Raw genomic sequence first — 13,374 nt, forward strand, 5'->3', positions numbered from 1 at the left:
GCTATAAGAATTTGCAGACTTTTATTTTCTTTGTTATTTATTGATTTCAGAACAATATTTATTTGAAATGATTTTATTTTTAATCATTGATTTACAGAGGAGTTAATGCAAAATTGAAGTTACTCTCATTGCTCAAAGCCTTCTGCAAATTAAAAGTGTGAGATACTCGAAATCTTCTGTGGGTTTAAAAAAAATATGTTTTTATAAAGAGATGAAGGGAGAGGGAGAGATGGAAACATCAATTGATTGGCTGCCTCCTGCATGCCCCCTAGGGGCAATTGAGGCCACAGCACCAGGCATGTGCCCTAACTGGGAATCTAACCATGACCACCTGGGTCATGGGTTGAGGCTCAACCACTGAGCCACATTGACTGGGCCTCAGTGAGGTTTTCTTAGAAATGGAGCTATTTATTCAGGTTGACATTACAGGTGGGAATGTAATTATAGCTTAAGAGTAAAACCTGGTGCATTTTAATCTCCCTTGTTCTTCCCTTACATCCCAAGTTAGGAGATGCAATTTTGATTTTACTTAGATTATTTAATATAGTAGTGGTTGTTAACTACTTATTATCTTCAACATTTTCTTTGAACATTCATATGATAGTTCATGAAAACTGTCCTTTGTTTTCAGATATTATCTGTCTTTTTAAGTTTGCCAGTAGTAATGTTTTCTTATTTGATACTTGGCTAAATGGAAAAAGTACCCTTAACTTCATCTTTCAGTTCCCTGAATGACTCTGTTTTTCATAGTCTATAGTAACTAAAATTTTTCTTGAACCAATCTTGCTAAATGCACACATTCACACACCTTAATTCTCAAAGCCCAGTTAGGGAATGCTAATAGAAAAATGTCAAAATCACAGATTTTCTACTCAGTTCATCCATGCACAATCCTTTTCTCCATTTTTAAGTTGCTGTAATTGAGGAGAAAACCTTACTTTTGCTATTTCACTTAATCTTTAATTCTGATGTGGATGTTTTTCTATTTTTTTTTCTTCTCTTAGGATGACTGTCTTTTAAAGGTATGGTATAATGTAGAAAACTGGCGGACAACTGTTTCATCTCCAGATAAAAGTTCAGAAAAACAATCCCAAGGAGAAATTGACTTTTCTTTTGTATATCTGGCCCATCCTCGAGCTGTAAATGGATTTTCCTGGCGTAAAACAAGTAAATATATGCCTAGGTCAGTGGATTAGTAATATTTCCTATGTATTAAGAGAACATCATCTTTGTGACTTTGACTACTTTTCTTCTTTTGAGAATCCATAGGTATAGGACTTTTGCCTATGAAGATTCAAGTAATATTACATAGTCACTGGCTTGTAGCCCTCTGGCCACCCCCAGTGTCTTATAACCATTAGTTATGTTTATATGCATGCATACTTCATTTTAAAATTGCCTACTGCCTGCAGGTATATAGTGGGAAGGCTGACCCTTTCTCAGGAGAAACAGATCTCATCAAAGATCATTGTTTTTTTAATATGGCATCTTCACCGAGCAAGTGATATAGGTGGTTTGTTTTTCACATAAAATTAAGATGCTTAACTAACACTAGCCTGTTGCCAGTGGTTAGAGCAACAGTCCAAAGGGTCAAGAGTTCTGCACTTGCACGTTTGATTCCCAGCCCTGGTTAGAGCATATGTGGGAGGCAACCAATCGATGTGTCTCTCTCACATTGATATTTCCTCCCTCCCTCCCCCTCTCTCTCCCTCCTTCCCTCCCTCTCTCTCCTTCCCCCCCCCCCTCTCTCTCTCCCCTACACCCCAATAAAATCAATGGAAAAATACTGGGTGAGAATTAAATTAAGTAAACGAGATGCTTGACCAAATGGTAATGCATTACGCAAGGAACTACTGGTTTGAGAAAGAATAATGGAGAAGTGTTTGAATAAGCATCTTTACTAATTAAAAACTGATGAATGTAGGACAGGTTGAGAGATTTGTTTATATTTTCCAAAAACCTCCAAAAGTTGGTTTTGCCTGTTATTACATCAAAATAGGATGGGTGTCACAGACATTTACCCATCACATGTTTGCCTTCTATAAGGTTGGTTTTGCCTTTTTTTAAAAATTATCTTCAATGATATGCCATTAAAGAAAAATAAGATACCCAGATAAAGATGTGAGGAAGGAAGGCATTGCCAGAGAAATGTCTCAAGTAGATCAAAATATTTCTTACATGTCAGCTGTTTACTGATTATATGTAAGCCTAGTATCCTAAGGAAAGGCAGCTGGGATACCCACATTCCAGGGTTAAAGACCTCTACATGCTTCTGAGTTGTGCACCTTTCTTTCTTTCTTTGTTGCTCTTGCCTAAATTCTTATACTTCTTATTAGAGGCCTGGTGCACAAAATTTGTGCGGGGGGTGGGGGGGAGGGAGGTGTCTCTCAGCCCAGCCTGCATCCTCTCCAATCTGGAATCCCTCGAGGGATGTCCTACTGGGATCGGGCCTAAATGGGCATTCAGACATCTCTCTCACAATCCAAGACTGCTGGCTCCCAACTGCTTGCCTGCCTGCCTGCCTTGCTGATTGCCCATAACTGCTTCTGCCTGCCAGCCTGATCATCTCCTAATCATTCCCCTGACAGCCTGATTGATGCCTAACTGCTCCCCTGCCAGCCTGATTGCCCCTAGCTGCCCTCCTCTGCAGGCCTGGTTTCTCCCCCAACTGCTTTTTCATGAAGGCCCAGTCGCCCCCAACTTCCCTCCTCTGCCAGCCTGGTCACCCCTAGCTTCCCTCCCCTGCAGTCTTGATCACCTCCAACTGTCCTCCCTTGCATGTCTGGTCCTTTCCAACTACCTTCTCCTGCTGGCCTGATTGCCTCCAACTGCCCTCCCTTATAGGCCTGGTCCCTACCAACCGCACTCCTCTCCTGGCCATCTTGTAGCAGCCATCTTGTGTCCACATGGGGCAGCCATCTTGTGTTGTGGAGTGACAGTCAATTTGCATATTCGTCTTTTATTAGATAGGATAGAGGCCTGGTGCATGAGTGGAGGCTGGCTGGTTTGCCCTGAAGGGTGACCTGGCTCAGGGTGGGGTTCCCTTGGGGTGTGGGGTCGCCTGGGCAAGGGGCCTGGTTTGCTGGCCGGCCACATTCCCCAGCAACCCAAGCAGAGGTCCTGGTATCTGGATTTATTCTAAAATTGAAACTTTGTAACTTTGAGTGGGGGCCAAGGCCAGTCAGGAAGCTTGGCTTCCTCCATTGCCAGGCAACCCAAGCCTCCTGCTCTCTCCAGCTCCATAGCTGCCGCCATTTTGGTTGGGATTTATTTATCTTCTATAATTGAAACTTTATAGCCTTGAGCGGAGGCCAGGGCAGCCAGAGTGGGTTGGGAAGCTTGGCTTCTTCCATTGCTGGGGAAACCCAAGCCTCCTGCTTGCTTTGTGGCTGTAGCCATCTTGGTTGGGTTAATTTGCATACTCCTGATTGGCAGCTGGGTGTGACTTCTGGGCATAGTGAAGGTATGCTATTTCTCTTTTATTAGTGTAGATGATTGTTATCTATTCAGTCCTTTAGTCTCTTATCTTCTGCTCTTTCATGGTAAGCCAGCCTTTCCATTCTGCTCTTTACTAATGGGCAATATGAACCTTGAACTTCTGTATATTTCCTTTTGATGTATTTTCTTCTGTTTCTGTTTTCTTTTAGTTTCATTGCCATTGCCTCTGTGTGTGAATGTACTAGAGAAAACTAAGAGGGAATGGGGGAGGTAGGAAAAGGGCAGAGTGGACTAGAGAAAAAGAAAGAAAAATGGAGAAGGGATAGGCATGAGGATAGAGAAAGGAGAAACAAACAGGGCTTGGAAAGGAAAGAAGGAAGGAAGGGCTCAAAGAAGCAGAGAGAAGCGAAGGGACAGGAGGAAGAGAGGTTAGCCTGGAGAGGAGGAGAGGCTGAGATTTGAGGGAGGGAAGCCCAGGGAATAGCTGGATAAGGAAGAAAAGGGAGTAGACGAGGGAAGGAAGGGGAAAAAAGGAGAGCAGTGAGAGAATAGAGGAGGAAAACTGAAGGAAAGAGCAAGCAGAATAAAACATGCTGTCCTCTCTTTTCTTCCCTTTTGCAATTCTTTTTTTAATCAGGTTTAACAAAGTGACTGCTACAGACTATTTTTATTTCCTTTTTTAAAATTTGACTTACTGAATTACTTGATAGAAGCCTTCTACTGATTGCTCATTTTATATAATCAATGATATTTAAATATATATTTTAACAAAACTATAATACTACAGGATATTGTGCCTTCTTTTTTTCTAAATTTGCTGAGTACTGATAGGAGGTAGTCTTTGTGAGTAGAATTTCAACCTTGAACTCTTTTAAAAATATATATTTTATTGATTTTGTACAGAGAGGAAGGGAGAGAGATAGAGTTAGAAACATCGATGAGAGAGAGTCATCGATCAGCTGCCTCTTGCACACCCCCTACTGGGGATATGCCCGCAACCAAGGTACATGCCCTTGACCGGAATCGAACCTGGGACCCTTCAGTCCCCAAGCCGACGCTCTATCCATTGAGCCAAACCGGTCTCGGCCAACCTTGAACTCTTAATGCTTATGGATCTTATTAATATATGTGCAGTTGGTTTTGATTTTATTTTGTGGGGTGGCAAGATGATCAATTCACTAAAAATCACGAATGGCTAAGGAAGTAGGTGGCTGTACTTACTGTATCATGAATTTTCTATTCTTTCTATTCACTAACTTGGCATATGTGTTAGGTAAGGAGAGAATAAATGTTCTAGTTAATGTAGCCTGTTAGGGTCCAGTGTACATTTGCCTGTACAGGAAGTAAAAGTGAAGCATTATAAAATAATTCAAATAACCATCCATTGAATAAATCAGAAAATTTTAATAGATGTGGGTGTTTTGTGTTTTTTAAAAAAATCTTAACTGAGGGATTGTGGCATGATCTCAGTGTTTATTCTTCACACTGAGATCATGCCACAATCCCGCAGTAAGAAAAATCTTAGATGACTGAAACAAGAACTACCTAATTTTAGGCAGAAAAGAAATAGGTTAGCAAGCATTTGATACGGTGAAACCACAAACCCACTCAATTGCAGTGGTTTTGGTGAAATACATTGTATAAACATATATTGATATTTTCTTCATCAGTACCTTAGTTCTATGCATAGAATGTGATACTATGTAAATTTATATTTTTGTCTCTAATATACTTTTATTCCATAGGGCTTCTGTATGCAATGTACTGTTGACTTGCTGCAAAGATAATGTGTGTCGACTTTGGGTAGAGACATTTTTACCAAATGATTGTTTACTTTATGGAGGTGACAGCAAGCATTGGACTGAACCGCTTAATTTGACAAATAAGTTTGAGAGAAATGCTTCCAGTAAAGAACGAGTTCAAAACACTTTAGATGTGAGTTTTTTTGTTAGATGTTATATCCTACAAGTTTTAAAACTTTTTTTACATTGCCCTTCTTGTAACATTTATCCTGATTAATAATCAAATTCATGTGGATAGTTATAAAAAATACGCATGTCTTAAGAATATCTCAAAAGTTTTTAGTTTTATTTGATTTAAAAAGTGTTCTTAAGGATTTTATGTAGAGCAAAAAATTACTTATAATTATGAAAGTTATTCTTAGGTTAACTGATAACAAAAGGATGCTTGCACTTGTGTTAGCTAAACAAAAAATAAATTAAAATCTGAGAAAGCAAAGGTAAGATTATAAGAATGTTTTATTTATTATTTCTTTATTATTAGAGCTTGGGGTGTTTTGTCCTGTTTTAATTACAGGAATGATTAGAGGAGTTTGTCAGATTCTCTTCTACAGTTGTTATCTTTACCCTCAGAACTTGGAGTATTTATTTTACTAAGTGGTGTAGAAAGTAAAAGTCAATTTTTGATGTTTGTACTAATTTAACACTGACTAGTATTACAGATTCTTTTTATTATTTTCTTAATATTGAAAACAGGAAGTGATCTAAAAATGATTTACCTTTGAATGCTTTATATGATTATGGAACAGCTATTTTTCAAATTAGTATAGTATTTGAATGGCTCAGAATATTATGAAATATAGAATTCATGGAGACTCAAAACTAAAAATCCGAAGATTCTTATCTACTTTTAGACCTTGAGTTCTATATAAACTATTTTATCATCTGAAAGATGAGAATAAAAATATTTTCAATGTCTGCCATATGGGTAAAATGAGATAATCTCCGAAAATGCTTTGTAAATTATGAAATAAAACCCTAATTTATTATGGTGATATTACCCAATGCTTTCTGATCATAGGAAGTAAGCTGTTGATACCAGGGAAACAGTGTACATAGAAACATCATTGTCTACAGGCACATTATTGTAAACTTTTCTTTTAAGTTCAGGAAAATACTTATCAGAAAATAAACCAAGTAAAATTGCAATGAATTATGTAATAGTTAAGAGTCAGGCAGTTTAAGCTCCAAGCTTCTTCAGGTTTCAAATTAGCTGTTCAAATCTACTGAAAAATATTTATGTACAAATGTGCATATAAACTCACCTGAAATAGAATATCTGTAATGTCTAATAGTCATTATGTAACCTATACATATATCCTATGTCAGTATAGACATTAGTTTTGCTTTGTTTATTCACACAGGTAAATCTGAGACATTTTCGTAGAGGTCGAAGGAGATCCCTTGCACTTGTAGCACATACCGGATACCTGCCACATCAGCAGGATCCTCATCATGTCCACAGGAACACTCCACTGCATGCCAATGCACTTTGCCACTTTCATATTGCAGCCAGCATCAACCCAGCCACAGGTAATAAAGCACTTTTCAAAATGGTTTTGGAATCGAGTATATTGATTTTTTATAACAAATAAGTTATAAATATAAATTAGGTAAAAATATTGGAGGTGACTTTCTTAGTTAATATTTCATTATAGCTAACTCACTGGTTATAAAAAATGAGATTTTTGTTAATGTTTTTTTCTTCCTGAAGGCTATGATTTGGCTTGCCATTTAAGATCTTGATAAGCCATTGAGATTCTTTAGTAGTTTATTCAAATTTGAAATTTGAGTTAATACGTAACATAGAAGTAACCATCACAGAGTGACATTTTATTATTATTTATAGTTTTTAAAATATAAACAATGTGTTTAATACTTGATCTTTGAAACCTGTTCAGAAATAGAGCAGAAATATGTAGAAGATATAAATGGAAGAATTAAGAAACTTATTTCTATAATCAACTATGTACTATTATTGGATTGAAGATTAGAATATCTGGATTTGTCTGTAAATTTGAAGGATTTAAGTGCTTGTCATTTTAGTAAATGCAAGTTTAGAAACCAAGTGATCACAGCTGGGGCATTTAAAGTAGAACCTTAGAATACTCCTGGGAATACTCCTGGGAAAAATTAAAAATAATATTTGCATATGATTAATACCATCTACAGAAAGTGAAAAGTGAGAGCCTTTTTTTTACCTCTATCCAACCTAACTTATCTTCCTAGAAGATAACCACTATTGATAAGTTTTTATATATTTTGGGATATTCTTAAGCATAAATTTAGCATCATCTGTTTTCATATAGCACACTGGATTTGCTGAATTATATTCTTCAAAGAAACATAGCAGTAAATATTATTTACTTGAATAAAAGTGACAAGTGCTTTGATTAGAGAAGTTAACATGTAGAGGATACCAGTCCTAAAAGAATCCATGAACTTAGAAAATGTTAAGGGGAGGGTACTGAATTATTTTTATTTAAAAATTATATAGGCTTGGAAAATGTCATTACCTTTATCATTGAGTCAATTCTAAGGTCAGTAGAATCAGTTTGAGTATCTGCTGAGCAAAAGACAATATTTTGAAAATATACTGGTAGAAAGCTTAAATTCTCACTTTAATGAAAAGGCTAAGAAATTATAGAAAAGGAAAACCTTAATTCCCACGTAGCATCTCCTTGATGACTACCTTCCCATAAGGAAAGTTTTCTAAAACCTTTCTTAGATTGTACCAAAGGAAAATCCCTATATAGAGAGCAAATCAAAGCAAAATAATATTATTAGCAGGGGGTAATAGACCCTTTGGGAAATTCCTTTCCTTAAATTGAATCTATTGGAATTACCTTTCTGGATGCTTTATTTCTTATTTAAAGCTCCACTTTCAGATTTGGCTACACTTATTTGCCCATCAATAGAAATAGAAATAGGAGAGGAACCCCTAAGAGCATGTTCTCTTCATTCTAGTACTTATATCCTTTCCATGAAGATTTCTCATAAAAATGACTTTAATCAAATTTTTTAAGTAAGGCCAGGAGACAAAAATAAAAAATAAAAAATGAGGAGGTTTTTTTGTTTTGTGGGTTTTCCTCTCCTTGTGTACTTTAACAACCAGGCATGCAGTCTATTAGAGACATTGCTGGTTTCTTCTGATTTGATCATAAGTAAAAAATCAAAAAATCCCAGCAAATTAGTACTCTTGGGGCATTTTCTTAATCCCTGGCATTAGTGCGTATCTACCTAGGAACACTGGAATTGGTAGTTCAGTCCCACTAGGCTTTTATTGAGTGTTTAGTTTGTACCGTATCAAAATTGAAGTTGGAAAGTGAAATTAAAGGTAGTGGTAGGAACTGGCGAAACAAAAGAGGTCTGATCCTTGCTCTCATGAAGCATAGAATCAGTTTACATTCTAATTACATTCAGCTTACATTCAGCATGAGCAAGATTTAGATGTGATTTAATATGATAGACAAATTTTTCTTTACCTTTATTAACTAGGGATTATGATTTGTCATAACTTAGGTTGAATTTGTACTTCAATATGCTTACTTTAGCATTAAATAAAAAATAATACCAAGGAACAATTATTTTTTTAGTTGAATTAGTTTGTCTTAAAAGCCTTTTTTGAACATAAGAAGGGAACCTAAATTTCACTTTCCAACTCTAATCTTGATGCTAATAAATAAGTAGTATCTATCTTAGAACTAAAAGGGTAGGCCATTAAAATGTTAATATGTCTGTCTATTAAGTAAGTTGTTGCTATTCAGATAACTTATTAGTTCCTTTGACATCATGATGATGGCTTTTGCATGTTAGATCAGGATAAAGTGTTTCTTATCAAAGTGTATGTATCAATGAAGACATTTTTATTAAGATGTCTATAAATTATAGACATTTCTTGATGAGATTATTTTTAGAATTAAAGAAAATTATGCATATAAAAATAAAGTATGCTATATGACCTAGAATACATAATTTTATCTCCTTATAATAGGTATATTAAATTTACCATTTGTCTGTTATCTTACCTAATAATAGACAAACATGAAAATTGACCATACCTTCGCCATGCCCACAGCCAATCAGGAGTGAGTATGCAAATTAACCCAATAAAGATGGCAGGTTAATTTGCATATGCAGGTCGCTAAGTGGCCAGGAGAGGCGGGACCCCTGCTATGAGGGGAAGAGGGAGAGAGCTACAGGAGCCATGCTGTGGCAAGGAGTGATGACTTGCAGGCTTCTGGGCAACCGGGAGGGAAGCCAGGGTAAGGAAGGCCTATTCTTGCATGAATATTGTGCAGTGGGCCTCTAGTTAATAATAATTGTGGTAAACATTATGTTGGGAGTCTTATTTATAGGTTAAATAAAATGTATTGCAGTCAATAAAAAAAAGGAGATCTGAATGTTTGTATGCTAGAATTACAGAAATTTTAATTTTGTTGCTTTTGTTGTTCTTTATAGATATTCCACTTCTTCCTTCTATTACATCTCTAAGTCTAAGTGAAAATGAAGAGAAGAGTGGACCTTTTGTGGTACACTGGCTAAACAATAAAGAGTTACATTTTACTTTGTCCATGGAAGTCTTTTTACACCAACTTAGAAAAAGTTTTGAACAACCATCTTCTGAGGCCAGTGTGGAAGACTCTAATCAAGCAGATGCAAAATCTGATGAAGGTAAAGCTTAAGAAGGATAAAAAAATATAAAGTTTTGTTCAGAATAGTAAAGATTTTTATATTAAGAAACACTAGCTACTGTTAGAAATAAAATTCAGAATTGCAACGACATAAGTTTGGACTAGCTCATTAACAATTTAGTGAAAATGTTCCTTTTCCATGTAGTTTTCTTCCACATGGTGATATAGGGACTCAGGATTCTCCATATTTAGGCATGTCAACTCTTGCCACCTAATCCTGGGACTATCTGTGGACTAGCATCATGGACATTACCCGGGAGCTTGTTAGAAATGCACAATCTCAGATTCTACTAGACCTACTAAACAAGAATCCATAGTTTTAATGACATCCTCAAGTGATTTGTATATATATTAAAGTTTGGGAAGCATTACACTAGGGCCTTAAACTCTTTGCATTTAGCCTAGTCAGGTGGGGGGAGAGGGAGAGGAAAAGGTATAGTTGTTTCTCAACTTTGACTCAGAATTGGCACATATCACTTTCTCATTTCAGTGGAAAGCACTAGTCATGGGGTCCATGTAGCCATCCTATGTTAAGGACTAAAAGCGAGTTTGTGGTGACCAGCTAGCTATTGCTACAGTTTATGGTTCATAAATGTTTTTGGTTTTAAAAAATTTTGTTTTAATTATAAGATTGCACATGCTCATTGGGGGGAAAAAATAAAATGATATAGATATGTATAAAGTTTACATATTGTTTAGTGAGTGTCCTACGTTTTTTCTTTTCTATCTTCCTACATATTTACATAGGCAGTTTTTTAAAAAGTACTACGGAAGTTCATTTTAAAACAAAATTAGTGTTTTGCAACCTGCTTTTTTAAATTCAGTATGGGAACTTTTCCATCTCACTTTTTAAAAACATTTTCTGAGTATGCCATGTCAAGAGAAAACTTTAGCATTTCCTCTATTGATGAACATTTAAATTGATTTGAGTAGTATTTCACTATACTGGTAAAGGTACGGAGACAAATCTTTTCATCTTTGTGTGAATTTTTCTGTAACATAGATTCCTAAATGTGAAATTGCTAGAGTGCCAACATTATAAATTTCAATAATGTTTGTCAATTTTTTAAAATTTAACTTTTTTTTGAGGGGGTGGATGATTAGTTACTGGTGTACAGCGTAGCATCTTCTGCCAAATTGACTTCCAGCAATGTTTTACCAGTTTATACTTCCTCTCAGTATCTCTATATCTTTTTTTCACATCCCTCTCACCACTGGATCTTTTCATTATATCACTTTTGCCAGTCAATATGGGGAAAATAGTGTATATTGTTTTACTTGGCATTTTCTTGAAGCAAATTGAACATAATTATTTTGCTCTTCATGCCCTTTTCCTGATTTTCTATTTAATTCTTTTTCTTTTTCTTAATGATTTGTATGTCTTGACCAATTTTTAAAATCTGGCCAACAATCTAACATTTTTGAGAGTCTCTTAAATGGAAATAGAGTTGGAGGTATTTGAAATAGAGGTCAGAATATACATATTTACCTAGATGAAGCTGGTATACCAGTTTATTTTTAATTACCTCTGTGTTGAAGAAAATCTAGAAATTGGGTACTATAAATGTATTCTTTTAAAATAGTTTCTTTAAAATATCATGCCAGTTTTAAGTGCATGGTCACCAATCGGTGGTCTGTGTCCATGAGGTCCAAAAGATTGGCGACCACTGACCTAGAGGATAGTATAGCAGACTCAGGTTTTGATAAATACGATATTATGAAAAGGTGCAAATTCCATTCTAATACTATATTTTAAAAATGTAGCCCAGAATTATAGCTCCAGTTCCAACTCCCTCATTTTACCATAAGCAAAACTAAAATCCAGAGAATTGGTGTGTCTCACTTCTGAGTAGTTAATTGTGGTATATCTAGGTTTAGAAACCAGCTTATCTATTTTCCAGTCCAATAATAGCCCTTCTACTCACAATCCAGTGATTTTTAAAGGGGAGCCCATTTCTTGTTTATGAAAACTATTATGTTTTTTATCTTTTTTTTTCTTCTTTTGGGGAAGGGGAGGGCACAGGGGGATCTGTTTTTTGTTTTTTTGTTTTTTTAATCTTGAATGCATTTTTAAAGATATCTTTTAGTCCTAGCCAGTTTGGCTCAGTGGATAGAGTGTCAGCCTGCGGACTAAAGGGTCCCAGGTTCGATTTTGGCCAAGGGCACATGCCCAGGTTGTGGGCTTGATCCTAATTAGGCATGCAGGAGGCAGCCAATCAATGATTGTCTCATCATTGATATTTCTATCTCTCTCTCTCTACCTTCTACTCTGAAATAAACAAAGAAATATATATTTTTTAAATATCTTAATTTATAGTAATAGCTTGATTGTATTTACTTGGTTCTTGAATTATTTTGCTTATAGAAATGGATGATGGTGTTGATGATCTGAAAATAAATCATGAAAAAAAGGAATTGAGTAGTGATAAAATGATACCAAACTCAAGTTTTGTACCATTACCATCAGCTGCCATTGATCATCAGATTGAAATACTTCTGTCTGAGTGGAGTAAAAATGCAGATATGCTATTCAGTATTCATCCCATGGATGGCTCTTTGCTGGTTTGGCATGTGGATTGGCTGGATGAATACCAGCCTGGTATGTTTCGCCAAGTACAGGTACTATTTTTAAGATCTCTGGAAAGTTACTTGTTAAATGTAGGTACAGTTTTGTAATACCTCTTTATATAATTCATTCATTCTAACGATCACTTTCTTCATTCTAGGTGTCCTTTGTTTCCAGAATTCCAGTAGCTTTTCCCACAGGTGATGCGAACTCTCTCTGTAAAAGCATAGTGATGTACGCCTGTACCAAGAATGTTGACTTGGCTCTTCAACAAGGGAAACAAAAGCCTTCTAGTCTCACACGTTCCACATCAATGCTTATCTCTTCTGGTCACAATAAATCAACTAATAGCTTAAAATTAAGTATTTTTACCCCTAATGTTATGATGATTTCAAAGCATGCTGATGGTTCTCTGAATCAGTGGCTAGTCAGTTTTGCTGAAGAATCTGCTTTTTCTACAGTTCTCAGTATTTCACACAAATCTAGATATTGTGGTCATCGCTTTCATCTTAATGATTTAGCTTGCCATTCAGTATTACCATTATTGTTGACAACATCACACCATAATGCATTAAGGACACCAGATGTTGAAAACCAAAAACAACCTCATGATGCTGTAAATACCGAAGATTTGGCACAACAGAATAAAAGCACCGGTGATGTGGCATTTCAGGATCCCAATGCAGTTTACAGTGAGCTAATTCTTTGGAGGGTCGATCCAGTTGGGCCATTGTCTTTTTCCGGAGGTGTTTCTGAGCTTGCCCGGATTAATTCTCTTCATGTTTCTGCATTTTCCAATGTGGCATGGCTGCCCACTCTGATACCCAGTTACTGTCTAGGTAAGCATTCTGATTTTTATTTAATATATTTAGATTTT

General features: G+C 36.0%; 1 protein-coding gene across 13 annotated transcripts in view; it reads left to right on the forward strand.

Moving 5' to 3' along the window:
- DMXL1 (Dmx like 1) overlaps window positions 1-13,374 on the forward strand; it is a 128,795-nt gene that overhangs the window by 26,170 nt on the left and 89,251 nt on the right. For all 13 annotated transcript variants that reach the window (XM_036408874.2, XM_036408873.2, XM_036408871.2 and 10 more), the window contains 6 exons: window positions 1,005-1,183; window positions 5,184-5,373; window positions 6,602-6,770; window positions 9,699-9,911; window positions 12,297-12,550; window positions 12,658-13,336. In XM_036408874.2, the coding sequence (XP_036264767.1) occupies window positions 1,005-1,183; window positions 5,184-5,373; window positions 6,602-6,770; window positions 9,699-9,911; window positions 12,297-12,550; window positions 12,658-13,336 (1,684 nt within the window). The remainder of the gene's footprint in view (window positions 1-1,004; window positions 1,184-5,183; window positions 5,374-6,601; window positions 6,771-9,698; window positions 9,912-12,296; window positions 12,551-12,657; window positions 13,337-13,374) is intronic.

Source organism: Pipistrellus kuhlii, unplaced genomic scaffold (genome assembly GCF_014108245.1).
Source record: "Pipistrellus kuhlii isolate mPipKuh1 unplaced genomic scaffold, mPipKuh1.p scaffold_m20_p_4, whole genome shotgun sequence".
Classification (NCBI taxonomy): domain Eukaryota; kingdom Metazoa; phylum Chordata; class Mammalia; order Chiroptera; family Vespertilionidae; genus Pipistrellus; species Pipistrellus kuhlii.